The 25,051-nt window shown below is 39.5% G+C and overlaps 1 protein-coding gene across 4 annotated transcripts in view; it reads left to right on the top strand.

Moving 5' to 3' along the window:
• ABCG2 (ATP binding cassette subfamily G member 2 (Junior blood group)) overlaps positions 1-25,051 on the top strand; it is a 138,821-nt gene that overhangs the window by 72,573 nt on the left and 41,197 nt on the right. For all 4 annotated transcript variants that reach the window (XM_040237885.1, XM_040237887.1, XM_040237886.1 and 1 more), the window contains exon 2: positions 18,783-19,001. In XM_040237885.1, the coding sequence (XP_040093819.1) occupies positions 18,793-19,001 (209 nt within the window). In that variant the 5' untranslated portion in view covers positions 18,783-18,792. The remainder of the gene's footprint in view (positions 1-18,782; positions 19,002-25,051) is intronic.

The following is a 25,051-nucleotide window of genomic DNA, read 5'->3' on the forward strand; positions in this document are numbered from 1 at the left end:
CCTGTAAGTGTTTATAAAACAAATAGAATAAACACATTAATTTTTATTTACTCAGGCTCTGATAAGAAAGTAGCTTGTTATTTACTGAATGTATGTGAAGGGGAGATATGCATAGGTCATATCTTTAAGAAATGTAAAATGTCTTTAAATGAATTGTGAGATCCTGGCCTCCACTTCCCCACACAACAAAGACTTCTGGGTAAGTCTTTGAGCCTACTTTCTCATTCTGAAAAGAAAGGTTTTAGGCAAGATTTTCATTTCTCTTGTCTCTTAGTGGGCTCAGAGGACCCCTTAATATCCAGACATTTTGGACCCTTTCTCTATATTTTAGTTATAATTTAGTATGTGTTTATTGGTTCATTGGTTAAAAAGATTCAGTTTAATTTCAGATCTGATTTATGTTAATCATGCCAGCTTACTTTTAATATTGAAATTTACTCAATTAAACTTTATTTTAATCTAAGCCAGTCCGGACCATGTACAGAAGTCTTTTCTAAGAGTTCCATTTCCACAAACCTTCTTTAACTTTCATTTTACTAATAGGTTTTGTCCTATGCTTTTCCTTTCTCTCTCTCTAGGATAAAATTACTTTCTTTTCCCTCAACAAATTGTATTTTCATTTCTTATACCTTTTTTCCTTTCATGCAAGATGTTTTCCTTATCAATTTTAGTTGTCTCAGTTACATGCATTAACCAGAATTCTAACTTTTTTTTTTTTCAGAATTCTAACTTTTTAAAAACCTTAATTTCTAGTGAAAACTAAGAAGTATACAATTATAAACTTTTTCGATTATTATTCTGTAGATTGGCAAAATCACAAATACTGTTTATGATTTCTAAAAAATGTGTGGGTTTTTAATGAAATTTTTTCAATTTTTTTCAATTTTTTTTTTTATTAGTAGACCTAAATATTTTCTCTGTAAAAAGGCAGCCTATGTTGAGGAATTAATGTTTCAGTATCTTATTTTATTTGGGAATGATCTAGATATTTAAATGGAGAAGGACATGGCAACCACCTCCAGTATTCCTGCCTAGAGAATCCCATGGACAGAGGAGCCTGGTGGGCTGCTGTCCATGGGGTTACACAGAGTCAGATACAACTGAAGCAACTTAGCATGCATGCATGCACTGGAGAAGGAAATGGCAACCCACTCCAAGTGTTCTTGCCTGGAGAATCCCAGGGATGGAGGAGCCTGGTGGGCTGCTGTCTGTGGGGTTGCACAGAGTTGGACATGACTGAAGCGACTTAGCAGCAGCAGCAGCAGCAGATATTTAATAATTTCCATCATTTCACTTAATTTAGCAAAACTATAAATATCAAGTCACCAAAAATCTGGAGAAACTATTTTTAAGTAGACAAACCATAAGACATAATTATTCTTAAAGAATTTACCTCAAAATTGTTACTCCATTTATATCTGTTGAATTATAGCTATGTTTAGATTACCCATGAAAACTAACGAGACATTACACAAAATAAGCCATCATTTCAAGATATTTTTCTTGAGAATTTTATAACAGAGATAGTATGACCTATTTAACTTTTGGTAAACCTAGGTGCAGTAAAATAAGAACGATCTATATTCATTAAACCAACAAATTTAAACTTTAAAACTGATTATTAGCATAATGTTGACTATTTCCCAGATCACAGGAACTTGAAATTTATTTCGGTTGGCTTTCTTTTAAGTAACTTAATTAAAAAAATTTTTTTTCAAGATTTTTTATTTTTAATTTTTTGGCCAAGCCCTGCAGCATGTGGGATCTTAGTTCGCTGACCAGGGATCATTCCTAGGCCCCTTGTCAGTGAGCACATAGTGTCCTAACCACTGGACTGCCAGGGAATTTGCAGGCTAGTTTTTTATTATATTTAAAAAATATCAATTTGTAAGTGATTACTTTGTCAACAAAGGTCCGTCTAGTCAAGTCTATGGTTTTTCCAGTGGTCATGTATGGATGTGAGAGTTGGACTATAAAGAAAGCTGATCACAGAGGAATTTATGCTTTTGAACTGTGGTGTTGGAGAAGACTCTTGAGAGTCTATTGGACTGCAAAGAGATCCACCCAGTCCATCCTAAAGGAGATCAGTCCTGGGTGGTCACTGGAAGGACTTATGTTGAAGCTGAAACTCCAATACTTTGGCCACCTGATGTGAAGAGCTGACTCATTGGAAAAGACTCCCTGATGCTGGGAAAGATTGAAGGTGGGAGGAGAAGTGGACGACAGAGAATGAGATGGTTGGATGGCATCACGGACTCAATGGACTTGAGTTTGGCTAAACTCTGGAAGTTGGTGATAGACAGGGAGGCCTGGCATGCTGCAGTCCATGGGGTCGCAAAGAGTCAGACACAACTAAACAAATGAACTGAACTTTTACATCAGTTAAATACAGCTTTTTTATATATGTAATTTTGATAATATTATCTGGAGTTAGGAACATATCATATGTATAATGTACACATAGAAATATAAAAAGGCATAACTAGAGACCTCATAGCTTCATTTGAAAACTTAGTCATGTATCAGTTATTGCATTATAAATTTACTAGTTTATAAATAACAATTTGAATAGTTAAATATATTTGCTCAGATGACTAAAGGTTTTCACTGTTTGTGGAGAATATTTTAAAGTTTGTATTTGTCCTTGATAAATCCTGAAGGAGGCTGTGAATTAGATTTGGTGAGGGATGCTTTCCATCAGTTTGAGTTCAGCAAAGCCTGTTTCTCTCTCTCTCTCTCTTTTTGGTGCAGGTTCTACTTGATTGAGCTAATTCAGCTCAGTCTCAGGTCCTTGTGGGATGTACTTATGTTTCTGATATGTAGAGATTTGTAAGACAAGACAGTTGCTTTTAATTCCTCAGAGAACTGGTGTGCCACCTACGCTGTCCTGAAAGATTGATTTGCCCAACTACATTTTCTTTATTTGCTTCTTTATATCAGTAAAAAGAGTTCCTGCTGCTGCTGCTGCTAAGTCGCTTCAGTCGTGTCCGACTCTGTGCGACCCCATAGACAGCAGCCCACTAGGCTCCTCTGTCTCTGGGATTCTCCAGGCAAGAATACTGGAGTGGGTTGCCATTTCCTTCTCCAATGCATGAAAGTGAAAAGCGAAAGTGAAGTCGCTCAGTCATGCCCGACTCTTAGCGACCCCATGGACTGCAGCCTACCAGGCTCCTCCATCCATGGGATTTTCCAGGCAAGAGTACTGGAGTGGGGTGCCATTGCCTTCTCTGAAAAAGAGTTCCAACTACAGTGAAAATCAAGAGTTATATGTTCTAGAACTTTAGGGTTCAGTTTATCCTGCTTTCCAAACTTTGCACAAGCCATTCAATAAAGGCCCTGTTTTTTGAGTATACAAATTAAACCCAGAGCAGTTTACTCTAGGGGCTAAAAGCCTTCATTCTTTTTATTAACTCCTGAATATTAGCCCCCAGTTTTATTTCATGTTTTGTGGGCTCAGGTAACCCTATTGATTTTCCTTAGTGTGTTTAATCAATGTTGCCTGAGGGGCAGATTTATAAGCCCACCAGGCAAGGGAGACGTAAGTTCATCCCATAATATAATTGGCAGAAGAGATTTAACCATCTTATATAAAGCCCTTTTAAACATACCAGCTTTTATAAACATTCATCTCAATTGTGTCAGCTCTTATATCTGTAATTTTAACCTCTATTAAGTCCCCATCAACCTGTCTTGGTCTTACACAGGGTCCCAGAAACGTTTCTTTTTATCTCCCTGACCACGTTATCTATTTTTATATAAAAGGCTTTGGGTTTCCCAGCTGAGGGGTTGAGCCAAGGGACTCAGGATCTTTCACTGATATTTTAACTTGATTAATTGGCCTAACTGTTCCCCCAAGCAATTGAATTTTTTAGCAGCCTTTTAAATATGTATATGTTTTGCTGTGCTTAATTGCTCAGTGTGTCTGACTCTTTGCGACCCCATGGAGTGAAGCCCACCAGGCTCCTCTGTGGGGGATTCTCCAGGCCAGAATACTGGAGTGGGTTGCCAGGTCCTCCTCCAGGGGATCTTGCTAACCCAGGGCTCGAACCGAGGTCTCCTGCCTTGTAGGCAGATCCTTTACTGTCTGAGCCACCAGGGAAGCCCAAACTGGGGTGAATAGAGTGGACTCGTTTGGGGTTAGGGAGTCCCTTTGGCCATCCAACCTTAGCATTGTATCAAAATGTTTGTTTTGATACATGTATTTATTGGTTTATTTATCCCGTTTCTCAACCATTTAAAGATTTTTATTGTTTTAGAAAAAGTCCCTTTAAAATTTCTACCTTGTTGAGATGTGTCTAAACTTTCTCTGCAGTTTTTTCTTATTCCTGTTAATCAACCTAACTAACAATCTAATGCTTTTATTAGCATCTGTAAGACCCATTGAGGGGAAATTGACCATAGATTTAGCTTCCCAAACTTCTTTGTTGTTGCTCTTTGTTCATTTAAACTAAGGGAATTATTAAGGTTAGCCATTATATTTTTTTGTATCCACTTTCTACTTGGGTCTTTTCATGGGTGCCAGTAATCCAGCTGTTAATAATGAGAGTTCTGTAAAAATTTACCAGTTCAGAAGTTTCTTCAATTTTAATCTCCATTGTCTGGCCATTGTCAGAGCTCTCATAATGTAGGGAGGAAAAAAAAGTCTTAAGAAGATCAGGTAAAACATTTATATCTCAAAGACACAGTGGGAGAAATGCTAGTTCCTCCTTTGAAAAGTTTTTTGTTCCTTTAAGGTCAGAATTCTGAGAAGATGTTTTATCAAGCTGGCTTTTTCTAGCTGCACACACACACACACAAATTAACTTTGGAGTGTTAAAAGAACCCATATTTGGTCCTTTTTAAGGTGAGATTCTTGAGAGTATCTTGGACTGCAAGGTGATCCAACCAGTCCATTCTAAAGGAGATCAGCTCTGGGTTCTTTGGAAGTTCTTTGGAAGGAATGATGCTAAAGCTGAAACTCCGGTACTTTGGCCACCTCATGCGAAGAGTTGACTCATTGGAAAAGACTCTGATGCTGGGAGGGATTGGGGGCAGGAGAAAAAGGGGACAACAGAGGATGAGATGGCTGGATGGCATCACCGACTTGATGGACGTGAGTTTGAGTGAACTTCGGGAGTTGGTGATGGACAGAGAGGTCTGGCATGCTGTGATTCATGGGGTCACAAAGAGTTGGACACGACTGAGCGACTGAACTGACTGACTGACTGACTGAAGGTGAGATTTCTTTTAATTCCCAACAAAGCAGGTACTTGTAGGAATAAATTCTGTACATACATAATAAAGTCTTCCCAGCATCTCTTAACTGTGGTAATCCAGTTTTCAACTGAGCATAATCTTTCCGTTGTCAGTTCATCTGGGATAACCCAGGTACCTCTTCTTGAAATTAAGTTCAAGGAAAATCTCCAGCGAGAATTTTATTCACCACCAATTAAAACTAAAGATAATCAGCCAATAGTGGAGATCCAGGACCCAGAAGAGACTTACCTAAATTCATCTGGACTCTAAGGAGGTGGCTAGGCACGAGAGGTCTTTGCTGGTACCAAGCCTCCAGATTCTTATAGAGTTCGGGTGAGGGAGAGAAGTCTGCTCTGGGTCTCTGTCGCTAACTAAAGCGGTCAACTGAAGAAAAAAGCACAACCTGAAAGTTGCAAGTTTTATCTGAGGATCTTACTGAGGACTGTGGTTCAGGAGACAGCCTCTCAGATCGCTCTGAGGAACTGCTCCAAAGACAAAAGAATAAGGGAGTAGCCAGGATATTTAGGAGATTTTGCTGAAATGAAAAACAACAACAGGAAAAACCAAACCATATAGTCAAACAATAGTCACAAAAAATAGACATTACTAGTTAATGATTTTAATGCTTTTCTGTATGAGAAGATACAAGACTCTGGGCTCATTGTAATTATTCCTTAGATATGCATCTTAACTATCTAGGGCCGGTGCCCAGAACACATAATGCTTCCTCTTTTCTCTATCCTAATTTCTGCTCAGCTGTACCAGGGGGGTTTGGGGAATGTGGCTGCAGTGGCCAATGGCTTGATCTTTGTTTATTGGAAAAAGAGGCAACATTCTTTGTTTACTAGAATGGCAGGCAGCATTCCTTGACCACGTCTGTCAGTTTCCTCTTAAATGTAAATGAGTGTAAATGTAAGTGTAAAATGAATATAAAATGTAAATGAGTTTCCATGGACCCGAAGCTGGACCATTATCATACTTGCCCTTGTTTTCCCTTAATTGGGCAGATTTGGGGGAGGTGGAGAGTGGGGTTGCTTTGGAATGGGGCAAACAGTAGAGAGTCGTTATAAAACTTCCATTGGCTGTGACCTTGCTGTGGGAATAGGTGCCTTTTGCTTGTTGGAATGCTGGATCTTCCTTGCTCTACCAGCCCCCCTCTCTTGTGGATAAAGACTGCACACCAAGGGTAACTGGCATCCTAAGATATATATTGAATACAGTCTTCCTTAGAAACCAGATAATGTTTTTACATACAGTTTCAGAGTGCTTGTTTTGTGTGTGGTGTTGTATTTAAGAGGCTTCCCTGGTGGCTCAGATAGTAAAGAATATGCCTGCAGTGCAGGACCTAGCTGGCACAGGCAGGACAGTGTCCGCGTCTTGGCTCTTGAATGACTACAGTAGCCTCTATGTGGTCTCCCTGCTCTGCTCCTCTCTCCAGCACCCCCACCCCCACCCCCAAGTCAGAGTGATCTTTTAAAACATAATTAGATTATGTTATTCCTCCACCCAGAAGCCAAAGCAAAGTTCTTACAGTGGCCTGAGGTATGGACACTGCCAGAGTTGACCTGAACCTCTGACTTCATATCCTATACTCTCCCTCCCTCTGCTTCAGTCCCACTGGCTGTGCTATTTCTTAGGCTAGCACTTGATCTTGGCAGCCCACCTCCATAGAGCCACCCTCGGGTTTCTGCTCAAAGGCCTTATTGGGAAGGCCTTCCTTGACTTCGTTTCCTCCTTCACTTTTATTTTTTTCTCTTTAGCACTGCTGACTCTGACATTTTTCATCAAAAGGAAAAAGGAATAGGAGTTAAGGACACACCCCCATGCAGTCAAAAATCCATTGTAACTTTTGACTCCTCCAAAACTTAACACATATTTTGAATGTTATATGCATATCTACATATATTTTATCATTCATTACATATCTAACTTTCTTGATTTCTTTTCAGTATTTCAAGTTTTTTCAAATTGTTGCAAATCTTAAAAAAAAAAAAATCTTCCAGTATATTTATTGAAAGGAAATCCTCAATATAAGTGGACCTGCACAGTTCAAATCTGTTTGTTCAAGGTACGGCCAAACGCACAGTGAGGCCAAACTAAAGCACTGGAGTTTGGAACAGAGAAGAGTTTATTGCAAGGCCCAAGGAAGAAGAATGGGTGGCTGTACTCAAAAGATGTGAACTCTCTGATGGTTTTCAAGAAAGTGTTTTTATAGGCAAAATTTGGGGCAAGGGCTGCAGGGTGTGTGACTTCTGATTGGTTGGTGATGAGTTAACATGGCGGTGTTTCAGGAATCTTGTGCTCAGCCTGAAGTTGCCATTGTCCATCCTGGTGGGGGCCTTAGTTCCTTTAGAAAAACTTAAAGATATTGTAATGTATATCCCTTGAGGGGGAACCAGGACCCTGCTCCATGGCTGTCCTATTGTTTCTTGACTGCCTTTCCTTGGTTTCTGCTTTCCTTCACTCTTCTAATTAGCAACTGTTTGAATCTGCCTTTTGAAACTCAGGTAAGGTCTGAGAAGCTGAAATTTTTCCCCTACAGACAAGAAACAGGGGATGCAGAAAGACTTGTGTATGCAAGAGGGCCACACAGGATCCTGCCAGGTTTCAAGGGTCAGTTGTAGTTGCATTATGTACACTTGTATCTATTTAAAGAGAGGATTAGGATTAAATTGAGGGACTTCCCTGGTGGTCAAGTGATTAAGACTCTGCCTTCTAATGTAGGGGGTGTGAGTTCAATCCCCGGTCAGGGAACTAAGAACCCAGATGTCTCAGGGTGTGGCCAAAGAGTAAAAAATAGTAGTAATAAAAAAAATTTTTTTTAAAGATTAAATTTAAAAAGGGACAGGAAACAGGTCTATGGTTGTCGTGGGCTGGGGTGGGAGAGGGAATTTCTTTGGGGTGATAGAAATGGTCCGTGTCCTACTTTTCATGGTTACATGTCTGTATACATCTTCAAAGTCCAAAAACTGTACTTAAAGAGGATGTTTGACTGTCTACAACACTGTTTACTATTGACACGTTTTGAATATGCATGACAAAAAGCAGAGATTAGGCTGAACCACGAGTAGAGTTGGTATTCTGTTGGAAGGAGTGTTATATGTACCAGAACGTTCCCCCTCTTGTTTGTTATCTTTTCCTTTTTCCTCTGTGTTGTGTGTGTGTTAGTCACTCAGTTGTGCCCGACTCTTTGTGACCCCATGGACTGTAGCCCACCAGGCTCCTCTGTCCGTGGGATTCTCCAGGCAAGAGTATCAGAGTGGGTTGCCATTTCCTTCACTAGGGGATCTTCCTAACCCAGGGATCAAACCTGGGTCTTTCCCATCTGAGCCATAAGTCACCAATTCTCCGTGGATCCCTCACTGGTCTTACTGTGTATCCTCAGTGCAGGAAGGATGGGGATCTGTAGAAGGAGCGAGGAGATGGCTGAGGGGACCTGTGGAGCTTCCACAGTCAAGTCTTAGCTCCCTACAGGGCATACGTCATTCTCTGATGGCCTTTGCTGCCTCTCCAGCCTAATTTTCTTACTGCCCTTTCCCCAAAGCTGAACTTTAATATAATGAATTTACCAACTAAAAAGAAGTCACAACCTAAAAGTTGAGGGTTATGTTGTATTTGGTGGGAATTTTAGGACTTCAGGCCCAGGAGGCAGCATTTCAAGTAGCCTTGAGAGAACTGCTCTCAGGAGGCAGGGTGGAGGAGTCAGGTTATACATATAGGCCTTGGCAACAAAGGACAGGTAGTCTGAACATCTAGTCAAGGCTATGGTTTATCCAGTAGTCATGTATGAATGTTAGAGTTGGACTGTAAAGAAAGCTGAGCGCCGAAGAATTGATGCTTTTGAACTGTGGTGTTGGAGAAGACTCTTGAGAGTCCCATGGACTGCAAAGAGATCCAACCAGAGATCAGTCCTGGGTGTTCTTTGGAAGGGATGATGCTAAAGCTGAAACCCCAGTACTTTGGCCACCTCATGCGAAGAGCTGACTCACTGGAAAAGACTCTGATGCTGGAAGGGATTGGGGGCAGGAGGAAAAGGGGACAACAGAAGATGAGATGGCTGGATGGCATCACCGACTCGGTGGATGTGAGTTTGAGTAAACTCTGGAAGCTGGTGATGGACAGGGAGGCCTGACGTGCTGTGATTCATGGGATCGCAAAGAGTTGGACACGACTGAGCAACTGAACTGAACTGAACTGAGTCTGAACATCAAAAGTATTTTTGTGAATTAAAGAAAATCAGCTATCTCAAGTTAAGGAATTTAGCACTTTTCTGTATTTGGCAAGATGCAAGCCTCTGAGCTCACTGAAGTCTTTCCTTTCGTATGTATCTCAGCTATCTGGGGCCAGTATCTTGTGGTTTTTCACATCCTGAGTTCTTCTGGGCTCCCCATAGGGAGTGGCTGCAGCCTGAGGGCTGACACATCTTGTTGGTGTTCTCCTTCCTGGGTGCCCTGGAGGGCTGGGATCACTGGTGACTGTGACCTCATTGTTTACTGATACAGCAGGAAGTACTCCATTTCTCAAACTGCGTGCATTTCCCAAAGCAATCTCTTTCACTTTAATGATTTTGCTTTCCTTTACTAGGACAACTTTCTTTTCTCTTCTCTCCTTCCTATATAACTGGTTAGTCTCCTTTAGGAGGCCACTTCTAACCACTGTGGAGCCTGGTGGGCTGCAGTCCATGGGGTCGCGAAGAGTTGGGCACGACTGAGTGACTTTTATTCCCTTCCCTTCTAACCACTGTGACCCACCCCCACCCACCTGCCCTGCCCCAAGCCATGTATTCCCTGAAAGATTAAACTGGTCTTAATCCCTCAAGTAATTTTGAAGCTCTAGGCAAAAGGATAGGGAAGGACATTCCTGGCTGGAAATTCTGCTTTGAAACAGGATAATTATATTTTCTCTCAACTCCACCTGGGTTAATACAGTGAGTTTTTAGGGGATATTCATTAAGTTTTGTCCTTACCTTCCACAAAGCCCAGGTGAAATCTTCTGTGGTATTTGTGTCCTTTCTAATTTGTACATGTAGTTTACTGATCCTGGCAGAATTTAACTTCTGTAGATGACCTCTCTAAATAGGGTGGTTAGTGACTTCCTCTTATTTGTGCTCAGAATATCTTTATGAAGCTACTTTGCTTAATACAGGGGTGTGGCATATTGTAATTTAGTCTTTCATTCAGCAGGAATAATTGAGAACATGATATGAGTGACTCCAAAGGATACAAGGGCTTTCCTGGTGGCTCAGAGGTTAAAGCATCTGTTTGGAATGTGGGAGACCCAGGCTCCATCCCTGGGTTGGGAAGATCCCCTGGAGAAGGAAATGGCAACCCACTCCAGTACTCTTGCCTGGAGAATCCCATGGAGGGAGGAGCCTGGTAGGCTTCAGTCCACGGGGTCGCAAAGAGTCAGACACGACCGAGTGACTTCACTTCACTTGAAGGATGTCCATCATAAAACTGATGGACATTAGGTCCCTCCTTTTACAACAGACATGTGAGCAAATTTTTAGTTTGCAAATGCATATATGGCTTTCTGAAATGGCAGGTTTGCAATAAAGTCCAAAGGAGATAACTTTAAAATATCATTATTTTACTTATAATTTGGGAGATGGCTGAAGGCCAAAAGGGCATGAGAAGAATGTTCCTGCACTGTGAGCTTGGGCTAGAAAAAACATTTTAATGCTAATTTGAATGATGAGCTGTGATCCAAATACTGGTCATACATTGTTAGAGAAAGCTTTGTGACTATTATTGGAAAGCTTTGGAGGTGGCTGGAAGGTTTATAGTTTATTTAAATTAATTATTTTTCTTTCATCAGCCCACCTTCAGTATTTGAAATTTGGAATAAAGTAGTCTGAAATTTACCATGAAAATGGTATGAAATTTATGTTATTGTTAGGGAACCATTAACTGCCTACTTTGGCCGGGCATGATGATAATTGCTTGCCTGAGTTGTCTCACAATAGGAGGTCCTGGTAAAGAAGGAGGTACTACCTCCAAAAAGTAACAAGAAAGAGTTCACGAGGGGCCAAAAAGGGAAGGGAAGAGTCAGTATGTCCTACCAACCTCCCAGAATCCTCGCTGAAATCGATCTTGGCTGAGAGATGTATGCACCACCAGGGAGGACCCTGAGTCAGAATGTTCAACCGCATTACCATAAACGCTGAGAATGTGAGCCACGTGGCGGAGCAGTCCTCCTGGATTCCCTTCCCCTGCTGCTCTCCGCCGAGGCACCCCTCTCCAAGAAAGTCTTTTGCTTTGTCAGTTTGTGTATCTCCTTGAACCATTCATTTCTGAGTGTTAGACAAAAGCTCACTCTTGGGCCCTGTAAGGGGGTCCCCTTCCTGCACTCAGTAGTCAAAAATGTTTTGGTAAAATGTGAATTCTGTTTGGGGATCAGATTTAATGCTTCATGGATTCATCTCATTTGTTTTATTTGAGGAAAGAGATTTAATTCAATTTAGCTATTGTTCAAAAGACAGTTTTAAAATAATGGAAGCATTGCCTTTTTTCAGCCATTGTATATATGATCATTTTATAGATTTGTTATTCTGAACCTGAAATATATAGCACTGTCCTATTTTTGAAATAAATGTAATATCTCTTTCTCTGTCTTTAGTAGCTAAGTCGTGTCCAACTCTTGCGACCCCATGGACTGCAGCCTGCCAGGCTCCTCTGTCCATGGGATTCTCCTGGCAATAACACTGGAGTGGGTTGCCATTTCCTTCTCTAGGGGATCTTCCCGACCCAGGAATCGAACTCAGGTCTCCTGCTTTGCAGGCAGATTCTTTACTGACTGAGCTATAAATATAGTATAGTTTTATGATATTTTGAAATCTGAGGATGAATTTGATAATAGCATATAGCAAGTTTTTTTTTTTTTTTTTTTTTTTTGATGCAGGATGAATATGGGAGTGCTTGGAGTGGCCTCATAGTGTTCAAGTATATGTGTCTTTTATGGGGTTATAAAATTGATTGTTTATAAAGTAACCCAAGAATGAGAAAATACATTTTTAAAAAGTAAGCACTTTAAACCTGTGTTGTCCTATATGGTAACTACTAGCCACGTGTGGCTATTTAAGTATAAGTAAGTTAAAAAACATAAAACATTCACCAGCTATATTTCAAGTGCTGAGTAGCAACCATATGTGTCCGATGGACAGCACTATTTTATTATCCTATGCGTATGAATAAAGAACATGGAAAGAAGCATAGGCACTTTTTCATCTGACCTCCGATTATCTTGAACTCAAGAGAATCACTTCTTGGGCCTTATTTACAGCCTTTTTACACATAAGAAACCAGACTACCATCTATAAGATCAGTGGTTGTGGAATTTGTGAGAATGAAGCGAATTGGTAATTTTTTTTTTTGGTGTGGGGGTGTGCTGCTGTGCATGTGGGATCTTAATTCCCTAACCAGGGATTGAATCCATGCCTCCTGCTTGGAAGCACAAAGTCCTAACCACTGTACCATCAGGGAATTCCAGGGAGTTGGTAACTTTTATCTTGTCAAGTTATATATCTCTTAGCTGGTACTTCCTAATCTCCACTATTTTAAACATATCCTCAGCACTCAGTTCTTGATAAATCCTTCTATTAGATACAGAGGAGGAGAGGAAAAAGTTTTCATTACCAGGCCCATTCCTTTGTCCTAGCGTGTCTCGCTGGTTTTCTGCAGTAGCCTCCTGACTGGCCCTTGCTTCCACACTTGTCTCACAGCAGCAGCTAGAGTGATTTTTAAAAAACACAGTTAAGATCATGAGCCTTTCCTGGTTGAAAGGCCTCAGTGGCTTCTCTTGGACTATACCGACCTTCCGCAATGGTATTTCTTCCTGTCTGTCTGACCTCGTTCTTTGTGCCGCCCTCCCCAGAGCACTCTGCTGCAGTGCTGTGGGGGCCTTGAGTGCCAGATAGTTCCTTGACCTGAAGACATTAGCCCTCTGACTCCAACGCTACAGTGCCGGTTTCAACACTGGAGGTTTGCTTCAGGGTGGAACTGTCAGATCAGAGATGATGTGAAAACCCGTTGATGGATAGAGGACTCTTTAAACTTCAGGGATTTATTATGGAAGTTACAATTCAGATTTTGAGTTCCTTTTCTAACAATGTTCAGATCTATCCTGCTTCTATTTCTGTTTGTTCATAAGTTTTGTAGCAGTCGCCTGACAGCGACCCAGGAAGCCTAATTCCTTGTCAGGGCAGCGAGGCCTTGGCATCACAGTGAACAGCTGAAGAAGGTGTGCTCACCCAGCATGTCCTCTTGGCTATGAGGCAGAGTGTCACTTTTGCTATTATTATCCCTAGGGGAAAAAAAAAAGTAAGAAGAAGGCCTGAACTCTTGACCTGAGGCTGCTCTGGCTTCTACCAGCAGGTGCAATATTTACAGCTGTGGACAGGTGTCTGGCTGAGGACTTTAGAATTGAACTCTACTTTTATTACCTGTGTGCAGTTTCTATTGACTTATGCACTCTGTGTATAGTAGACTGTCTGATTAGGAGTATGGTAAAGAGTAAGATAGAGAAAAGTGGCTTTTTTTTTTTTTTTTGAAAAGCAAGTCATATATTATTGAATTCTGCAATAAGGAGCAGAATTATATATGGTTGAGTGTGTGGGCTTCAGAGGCAGCAGGCCTATTTTGGCTTTTTTTTTTTCAATTAACTAATTTATTTTAATTGGAGGATAATTACTTTATAGTATTATGATGGCTTTGTTCATATATCAACATGAATCGGCTACAGGTATATGTGTCTCCCCCATCCTGATCCCTCCTCCCACCTCCCTCCCCACCCTATCCCTCTGGGTTGTCCCAGAGCACTGGCTTTGAGTGCCTTGCTTTATGTGTTGAACTTGCACTGGTCATCTGCTTTACATATGGTAATGTACTTGCTTCACTGCTATTCTCTCAAATCATCTCACTCTTGTCTTCTCCCGCTGAGTCCAAAAGTCCATTCAAAAGTGGTATTTTTAATGCAAGCTATCATTCTTATAATAGATATACCAGTGTCTATGGAAGAAGACTTTGCAAAAAAGTAAAAATGTACCTCATTAGTTAGAAAACAACAAGAACAAAGGAAAGGAGACAAAGGTAGACACAGGTAGAAAAGAGATAGGTAGAAAGGGGGAAAGAATCTCATTATTCAAAGCTGCTCAGTCATGTATGGAAGACTGTTCCAGCTGGTGAAAAGATAATCATGCCACTTAACAGAGCAGGCTGGTTCAGGCGAGTTGTATGAAGCCATTTGGATGCTTCTTTTATTTTTGAAGTCTTTGAAGTGGGTCTCAGATTCAGAAAATGATTTAGCACATGCTCTGGAAGCAAGGAAGCAGCAACAAGGTGGGAAGTTGATTTTTGTCAAAGGGAAATCTAGATGTGGTATATATATATATCTGTAGAGAAAGATTAATGTTTACTTAGAGACAGTTACTTTCAGTGATTCCTCTAAAAACCCAAGATACTGGGATAAACCCAGTATCTGGATAAACCCGGTATACTGTATACAGTATACCCAGGATACTGTGTAAACTGGAGACTTGAGTACTTCGAGGTTAATACGGTGCTGAGATGTGTGTTTTTAAAATTTTGTAATCATTCCTATAAGTTTTTTGTTTCATCTTAGCGTAATATATTGTTTCATATTGGTGTTAGAAATAAATTTGGTTTTTGGTATAATGTGCTTCAGCGGGATGGTGTACCTCAGTTAGGCCTGCTGCTGCTGCTGCTGCTGCTGCTGCTGCTAAGTCTTGATTTCTGACACATGAATTTCTGAGACCCCGTACTAAGCACCTCCTATTCCTAAGCACATCCTAGCAATGTGAATTACTAACTTAATCCTATCACAGTGAAGATGAACTCAGTATGCACACACTTCTAAAATTGTGATTTATCAGTTCTCTATCTTGTATGGATGGATGGGTATGGATGACCTTTCTTGGGTACTATAGTTCCAGTTGGTGCCTTTTATTAACAAAAAATCTCACAAAGATTTTGTACAAATGTCTATCTTGAGCCGATGGCCTATTTAAATTCAGGTGGGATATTATTTGATTCTCTTAATGAGCCTTGTGGAGTAGGAAATGACAACCCATTCCAGTATTCTTGGAAAATTCCATGGGCAGAGGAGCCTGGCAGGCTACATTCCATGGGTCGCAAAGAGTTGGACAGACTGACCACACACACACACACACACACACACACACACACACACAGCCTTAGGAGAGTGTTAGAAAGTGTCCTTACACACACACACACACAGCCTTGGGAGAATGTTAGAAAGTGTCCTTGGAGCCTGAACATCAAATGGTGATGGCAAGAGAAGCAATTGCTCATGTCAGGCTAGTATAGTTTGGCTTTTGAAGACATGGGGGATGGCTTAAGAAGTTTACAAAGTCAATATGGAAGGTCTCTATAGTTATTTGTACCTTGAGCCTTCTCTTTCACTGCTTTCAGAGAGTAGGGCTTTAGCTAATTATACCATTCATTGTGCTCACAGATTAAAACTAAGCTCTTTTAATTTCCTGGGTGCCAGTCTATAAGTGGTTTCCTACTTTTGCAGTTTCCAAAATGGAATATGTTTTAAATGTGATAATAATAGAGCAGTTTCTGGCTATGGAACAATTACAGATTATTTTGGTTTGGGGGAAGTTCTACTATGATATGCTCAGGTGTGTGTGGTTTTCTTATGCATATCCTGTCTTGGTGTTCCTAGAGCTCCTTCATTGGAGAAGGAAATGGCAACCCACTCCAGTATTCTTGCCTGGAGAATCCCAGGAACAGAGGACCCTAGTGGGCTGCTGTCTATGGGGTCGCACAGAGTCGGACACGACTGAAGTGACTTAGCAGCAGCAGCAGAGCTCCTTCAGTCTGTGGCTCGATACCTTCAGTTTTTGAAAATGCTTGGCCAATATTTCTTCAAATACTGATTCTGCTTCATTTTAATTTTCTCTTTTTCAGGTCTCCAGTTACATGTATGCCAGATCGTTTTCATCACATCTCATATGTTTCTTAGCTCTTTTATGTAGTTAAAAAAAAAAAAAGCAACTTCTTCATTCTCTTCAGTCCTAAGTTTTTTGTTTCTTTTCCATGCTGATAATTTTCCTACACTTTTCAATCTGGGTGTTTTCTACATGGCAGTCTGTCAGTTCACTAATTCTTTCCCAGTCTGTATCTAAATTGCTATTAAACTCATCTACTGATTTTTTAAAAACTATTGATTAGTTCTTTGATGATAGTCTATCTTTTCATTTATTTTCTTAGACATATTACTCAGTTATTTTAATGCAGATGTCTGATGACTCCAACCTGCAATACTTATGGGCCTACTTCTATTTTCTTGTTTTGGAACATTAGGTCTTATTTTTTGGCGTACTTGGTAATTTTTGATTGAAAAGTTGGATGATGATGACTTTGGAATAGATTTAAATTTCTTTTAGCAAAATATGAGTGGATCACATTGCTTGAGTAAAGGCTGGTCTGTTTCTAGGTTGCTCATATTTCCAGGTCATAGCCCTACTAGTACGATCTCAAAAACTTGGAGTTTTCAACTGGTAAACTCACAGCTCCAAACTTTTTCTCCCTGTTAATGAGCTGCTACTGCTGCTAAGTCATGTCAGTTGTGTCCGACTCTGTGCAACCCACCAGGCTCCTCCATCCCTGGGATTCTCCAGGCAAGAACACTGGAGTGGCTTGGTATTTCCTTCTCCAATGCATGAAAGTGAAAAGTGAAAGTGAAATTGCTCATTCATGTCCAACTCTTAGTGATCCCATGGACTGCAGCCTACCAGGCTCCTCTGTCCATGGGAGTTTCCAGGCAACAGTACTGGAGTGGATCGCCAGTGCCTTCTCTGCCTGTTAATGAGAGGCTGCTGCTGCTGCTGCTGCTAAGTCGCTTCAGTCGTGTCCGACTCTGTGCGACCCCATAGACGTCAGCCCACTAGGCTCCCCCGTCCCTGGGATTCTCCAGGCAAGAACACTGGAGTGGGTTGCCATTGCCTTTTCCAATGCATGAAAGTGAAAAGTGAAATTAAAGTCGCTCAGTCATGTCTGACTCTTTCATTCAGCTTTTGAGCAGCTTCTTTCTGCCTGGTTTTTCTGGGTTTTGCCCCATGTATGTGTAATTTGTCTTGAGAATGTTGGCATGGAATGCTTCATCTTTTCTATTTTCCAGAATTTTAGATACTTAAATCCTGGCTGGTTGGTTGCACCCATCAGAAAACATTCTTCAAAGACCTGGATCTTGTATTTTGTTTGCCCTACAGTTGTCCTTAGGAGGATGATTGTTTTGGACCAGCTACTCTACCGTAGCCAGAGAGAAAGTTCTTCATTGATTACTTTGATTTTTAAGAATTAAAACTAAATTTATGGAAGTTTCATTTTTCAAAGCTATTGCACAAGCTGTTAAGTTCACCTTAAGATCCTTCTCTAAATCCTTATAAAAGGGACTTTTCTAACTTGTTAAATGAAATATTTTAAACTTCGTTTATAAATTTAATACTCACTTGTTGTTTTAAATTCTTTAACTACTTAACTATTGGTTTGATCTTCTCAATCATTTTTATACATAATTCTAAACCTTCCTAGAATGTAAATGTTGCCCATTAAGAAAATGACTTTATCATTCCAAACAGTTTTGGAGTTTGTCTTCTTAGTTGATTAAAGGAACACAGCAACCAGAGATGTAAAGTCAGGAGCTTTAAATTCAAAGAAATGTCTCTTGTCCCTGACTGCTTGGCCAACCCCCTTTTTGTAATATCTATGTCATAGACTCAAATAAGAATGGAGTGATGGTGATCATGTAGCCTGTCCCTGATCTTGAGTCATATTATATTTTTTAAGTCAACTCTAACTCCCATTCATCTTTTGCTGCTTCATGAGTTTTGAGTAATTTTCATACTCTCCCTGTTTACTTGTTAGATGTTTAATTGACATCTAATTGGAGTTTATGTAATAAGAGTTGTGTCTGCCTCCCTAATGTAGGTTCCAAGCTTGTTATTATTGTTGTAATATGGCCTGTTCATTGGAAATGGAGCTATTTATTGCATTGAAATTTAAAATGGACTTGTTTTAAAATTTCAAAAATACACTTAATTGTATCAAATATAGCCAAAATATTTTTACTTAAACATGTTATCAATATAAAATGACCAATAAGGCATTTTACATTAAACTTTTTTTGATCTCCAAAATTTTTAACAAATTGAGATAATTGACATAATATCATTAGCTTCAGGTGTACAACATAATGACATAATATTTGTATATTTTGTGAAGTGATCACCAAAATAAACCTAGTTAATGTCCATCACACACAAAAGTCACACATTGTTTTCTTCTTATGGTGAGGACTTTTAAGATCTCTCTTGGCAACTTTCAAATATACAATACAGTATTATTACCAATAGTCACTGTGCCACATTATATCCCCAGGTCTTATTTATTTTATAACTGGAAGTTTGTACCGAAGCAGTTTTGTTTTAAGTGTACTGGGAACTACTGTTTACAGTCTCATTTACCTGGACTATCAACTTATTGTTGCTTTTCCCTCCACAGGAAGGCGGAAATGCTCAAAATGTCTTCCAATAGTTACGAGGTTTCTATCCCAATGTCAAAAAAACCCAACGGCATTCCAGAGACAACCTCTAAGGACCTGCAGACATTGACTGAAGGAGCTGTGTTAAGTTTTCATAACATCTGCTATCGAGTAAAAGTGAAGACTGGCTTTCTACTTTGTCGGAAAACAATTGAGAAAGAAATACTAGCAAATATCAAGTACGTCCTTGAACTTTTGTTTAAGTAGGTTCATTGACATGTAGGTTTTGGCAGGCTTTGCTTATTTCACATAAAGGTGTGCAAGTCTATACAGATATATAGACACATGCTTTCATTTCATTTGACTAACAGTGAAAGGGTTGGATCACATGTTAAGTATATACAAATATAAGACTATAAACTAAGTCTAAGATATAAACTATATCTTAGCTTAGGTTATGCAGTTGAAGTCCAAAGTGATAAGAGAATTTAGGATCCAAATTAATATTTAATTATAGTTTAGAATCCAGGTTAATACAAAACTTTGATTCTTCATTCTCTTCATCCAGCAACTAATGCATGAAATGGTGGCGAAGTGGGCAATAGAGTAGGAAGAAAATGAGCACTTAGTATCTACTGGGTCCCAAGATATCTTTTTCATATATTATAGCCCTTAGGGTTTTACTGTTTTTTCTGAATTCTAGAAAATTTGAGCTGGATTCTTCCTCTCTGTGGAGTGGAAAGTGCATCTGGGTTTGCTTAGATAGCACAGCCTATGTGTTTTGTTAATTTTTTTGTTTAATAGGGGAATAATTATTCCTAGATAAAGCAAACAGCTTTTTCTGGTTTTCCAAGACTGGAGGAATGGTTTATTAAGAACACTTTGGCCAGGTACGGCTACAAACCTGTATGGAATCAGATGCTTCTCACGTTTTCTTAGTGCGTTATATGCAACTGTGGTCTTTTCTATTGCTGGCAGCCAACTGCTTCCAGAGGGCTAGAAAATGACAAATACGGGAGAGAATTTTGGGATGTGGGTTGGGAAAAAACATCAGGGATCTAAAATTGATTAGGTTGCCAGAAGGCCAGGAGCGGTGTAGAATTAAATAAATTTTTCTCTATGCAATAACACAGATTGTACCACCTTCTTATGTTGAGAAACTGTGTATCGGGAGAGGAATAATGATGAAAAGCTTTTGTCTTTTGCTCCATATCTAGACTAGCATTGACTGACCTTTCTGTAAAGCTTACTTTTTTTTTTTGGTGGAGCATAATAATCAAGAAAAGTGCTGGTCACTTCAGATTTTGTGCTGATAAATGGAAGGTAACAAATGATTGGAATATGTACAGGTTGGTAAAATATACACTGCTCCAGGGTACATTTACCTTGCTTATGCTTTAAAGGTAGTAAATTAGTAACTTGATACACTAAAAGCCTCATCTGCTCAAGGCTTCATAATGTCTTTATGGTTCAGTGGTATGCATTTTAGCAACAGATGAGTTCATCCTACATGCATTCCTAGGTTCATAAAAACTCAGTCAAATCTTGCAATCATTTCAAATTTTACAGTTAAAAGGGTACAAGGTTGCTGTTTTTTTCTTGCTTGCTCACACTACTGGTTTAGGCGGTAGTGTTTTTTATGTTCCCCCTATCTGCTGGCTTCAACTAAGTAGAGTTTCTGGGATGGGGAAAAGGGTGCTCTCATTTATCTCATTTTTGATTCATGTTTGATAGCACCATCAGCATTCAAAATAGTAACTGTGTTCCAGAAAAGCTGATGAGGATTTGATTTTTTGTTTTTTCTTTGAACATTTTATAATCTCACCTGTAGAATCAATGTAGATTCTCATTTCCCTCTGGGGGAGAAAATGCTAAAATAAAAACTGACTATATGAATTCACTTTGGCTTTTCACTTTCATGCATTGGAGAAGGAAATGGCAACCCACTCCAGTGTTCTTACCTGGAGAACCCCAGGGATGGCGGAGCCTGGTGGGCTGCCGTCTATGGGGTCACACAGAGTCGGACACGACTGAAGTGACTTAGTAGTAGTAGTATATGAATTAAAAAAGGGGAGATTTTACTTCCTTATAAAAATCTTCCTGCTTAGTTTTTCTCCATACCCAGCAGCTGAACTTTTTTCTCACGAAAGCTGAACATTTCTAGAAAAAGTGATCCATTCCAGTGGCTGCGTGGATATCTTATCATGTTCAGGAAAATCCATTATACTCTTTGGGAATTTTTTAAATTAATAATTTATTGTGAGATAATGTCCAGTTTAAACCTTGTGGAATATAACCGTCTCACCCAGATTCCCAGCTGTGAATATTTCACTGCATTTGTTCATCATTTTGTTTCTTTATCTACCAATTGTCGCTAATATTTTTCTAAACCACTTGAGAGCAAGCGGTCTGTATGATGCTCCAGTATTCCTAACTCCGCCAGTGTATATTTTCTAGAGATAGTGACCCTCTCTTAGATAAACACAGGTCATTGTCTATAATAAGCTCAGGGGGAGTGTAGCTTCATAATGAATGCAATGATGGGTCTTATGGAGCCTTGGTAAACCATGCTCTTCACATGGTTGACTGACCACCACATCATGTCTCTTCAGTCTCATCCAAGCTGGTTTATTCCTGGCCGGCCCCTTAATCTTGGTCATCTGGTCATGTTAATGTCTCCCAGCCTTCTTTATCATATGTCACCATTTTCCCCTTTGTAAGTGACAAATTTTATAAGAAAGATACTGTGACATTATTCCAAAATTTTATTTCTCATTAAACTTCAACCCACCAGCTCTAGCCCCCATTGATGACCCCTGCCTGAATCAGCAGGAACAATCTGCTTTGGTAGTTAATTATTCTATATTTACCAAAATGTGACTTTCTCTTTTCATCCATCTCTTCTATATGTATTAGTTTGCATTCTAGTAAAAGGAAGAACTTCATTCACCATCTCTTATATTTGTATTTGTATAAATATAGACCCATAGATTTGTATTTTATCCAATAGCAGTGCATTATTGTCATTATTTGTCTTGATTCTCTTTTTGTTCCTGATTTGGTCAGTGAGAAACTTTCATGGTAGGTTCTGTATTTTTTTTAACTCATTCTTTTGACGTATTCTCATTCTTTGAATATTTTGTTGGTATAGCAAGAGGTTTCAGACTCATTGTGTACTTAACCTGTGTCAGACCTGGAATCAGCTGATGTTTCTTTTTGTGGAGGATAGAAGTAATTACACACCAAGATCTGGGTGCTTGGAATGTTTATCACTATTAGGGTTTAGACTTCTTATAGCTTTTAGACTTCTTAGTGAACAGACCTAGGGAACATATGTATGTTTCAGTATATGCACATGTGTACTTATATCTAAAACTTTCTATATCTGTGTATGTAGATTAAAACCCATGACTTCTCATTATTACATTCTCCAATTTTTGTCTAATACTCCAGTGTTCTTTCCACATATCTGTGTTTGTGAAACATCATTTCAGAATGTGATAAGCCTGATTCTCATTGTCTTTGAGCTACCTATTGGTTTACTCAATCAATATTCTTATTCTTCAGTATAAGGAGACTCCTGCCCCTTCACCTATTGCCCCTCTTCCTCCCACTCCCCTTTGCAGCCTATGTTCTTGGATACTGGCATTGCTGTACTTCTACCCACTTTCATCACCTTCCTACTGAGAAGGGAAGTGGAAGTCTAATAGAAATAATCGACATATTTGAACATCAAATAACAAATAGGGAATATAACTAAGTTTTTTCCCAATCAGACTACACCTATTTTTCATAAACTTTTCCTACTTCTTCTTTTTTAAAAAATATTTATTTATTTGACTGTATTGGGTCTTTGTTGTGTCATGCAGGATCTTTCATTGTAATGTGCAGGCTTTCTGGTTGTGTATGGGCTTAGTTGCTCTGCAGCATGTGGGATCTTAGTTCCTCGACCAGGGATTGAACCCACGTCCCTTGCATTGCGAAGCAGATTCTTAACCTCTGGACTATCAGGGAAGTCCCTTTCCTACTTCTTGACATTAGTTTTTATTGAAAATATTTCTTTTGATTTTCCTATAAGTAATTGTCATTTATGGAAATGTGGAGACTCATTTATTCAACAAATGTCCAATATCTACTAGATACTTGACATTGTGCAAGATGCTAGTGACAGATGTGTCCTCTGTCCTCAGAAACTTTTTATTCTGATGGGAGACTCAGACAACTAGCGTACCTTACTGTGTCATTCTACTGTAATAGAAGGGTTAGAAGACACTGTGGATATCACTAACCTTAAATCAGAGGTTTGGAGGTGTGGGGAGAGAAAAGGTGAAAATTGTATATGTGCACAGTTATGTGTGAGTGTGTGTGTGTGTGTGTGTGTGTGTGTGTAGAGGGTGGAGAAAGGTCATGTTCCAGGCAGTGAGAATGGCATTGACTACAACCCAAGACCAAAGGATTAACCCATTATCCACTAAAAAGTAATACATGTAATGTGAATCTTTTAGCTAGGTTTCATTTCATGTATTCAGTATTCAGGTGGTCTACCCATTGTAAGCTACTACCCTACATGTTTTGGGGGTGGTAAGATAAGACAAGATGACATAATTCTTGTTGGCAAGGTTTTACAGTATAGAGAGGGGAACTTTCCTGCATGTAAATACTGTAAAGCAGTACTTAAGGGTGGGGAATTGGTTTTGAGGGATGACAGTAGGGCAGAGGGTAGGGTGGGGAAACAAGGGAATTATAGATCATAGACTACTTTATGGGCCATCCATCTGTGTTGCAACGACTCATCTCTGTTGTAGCATGAAAGCAGCCATAGATAATACGTACATGAATGAGTGTGGCTCTGTTCCAGTAACACTTCATTTATGGAAGCAGAAGACAAGTGACCAGCTGTACTAGAATGTAAATTCCACTCAGGCTAGGACATTTATTCTCAGCTCCAACCTGTGTCCTAGAAGAGTATCTTGTTATACATAGTAGACACTGGATAACTGTGTTGAATGAATGAAGGGAGAATTAGCCACTGCTCCACACTGGAACTCTTGCAGTTGTGATTGTATGCTATTGTCTCCTGTAATTTTAGGGCTTAGTACCAAAGTAAGCCCAACGCAAGATCCTGTAAAATTCTCTCTTAGAATGTTTATATTCAGTTCAGAATTAATTATTTCAGATTGCTTGATCTTAATTTGAGGAGATATTTTCAAAACCTGGAAAGATTTCCTGACAATTAAATCTTTTTTTAAAATTTATTTATTTGGCTTCACTGATCTTAGTTGCAGCATGTGGGATCTAGTTCCCGGATCAGGAATTGAACTGCCCCTTGCATTGAGAGCATAGAGTCTTAGCCACTGGACCACCAGGGAAGTCCTAACAATGATGTCTTAATGAATAACAAGCTTATATCGGGTACATTAAGAGCTATTGATAAATGCATCTTGAAAGTTCACCCAACAATTAGCATGTCTTTTTACATATGTGGGGAAAGGTCACTGAAAAAATAAGAGATTTTTCTGTTTTACAGTTTGTTCCTGGATTACCTAACTCATTTATTTGCCAGTGTTTCAGCTGATGAGCAAAGTGAAACATACTTGTCATCCTAGCACCAGCCATTTCACAGTTTTGACGTTGCAAGCTCAAAAGTCAATAAACGCTGAGGTCCTCTTGATTGGAAGCACTGAGGCTCATTGTAAAGTTTATTGTTCACAACACTTGTGTAATCAAATAATTTGTTTCTGTGAAAATACGTGGGAATGAAACACCCTTTGGTTTTGGACCTTCCACTTGGAATAGATGCCATTTTATCTGTGGAATACATTTTGACTTGCCTACCAATTTCAAAGAGAGATTGGCCTTAGTCATCAGAGTTGTGAAAGGGCTTCACAGGCCTCTTATTTCATCATGTCTTTATTACTGTGGAGGCCTTGCCTTTAATTCTTCTTTCTCCCATTCATCCTTTTTAACCATTCTACTGGCTACCTATAGGATAAAAGCCAAAATATTTGCCCTCTTCTTGTGATTCAGAACCGTCAACACTACCTTAATTTTTTCCTCCCTCCTGCTTTCTTTCTGAATCAGGAGGCCTCAAACATCTGCCTTGTCTGTTTGGAACATGCTGTATGTACACCATCTCTGTATATCCTTAGTTTATCTACTGTAGGAAGTGGCATCCACCATTTTTTAAAATTGGAGGATAGTTGCTTTACGATGTTGTGGTGGTCTCTGCCCTATATCAACACAACTCAGTACACACACACACACACACACACACACACACACACACACA

Source organism: Oryx dammah, unplaced genomic scaffold (genome assembly GCF_014754425.2).
Source record: "Oryx dammah isolate SB20612 unplaced genomic scaffold, SCBI_Odam_1.1 HiC_scaffold_3, whole genome shotgun sequence".
NCBI classification, from domain to species: Eukaryota; Metazoa; Chordata; class Mammalia; order Artiodactyla; family Bovidae; genus Oryx; species Oryx dammah.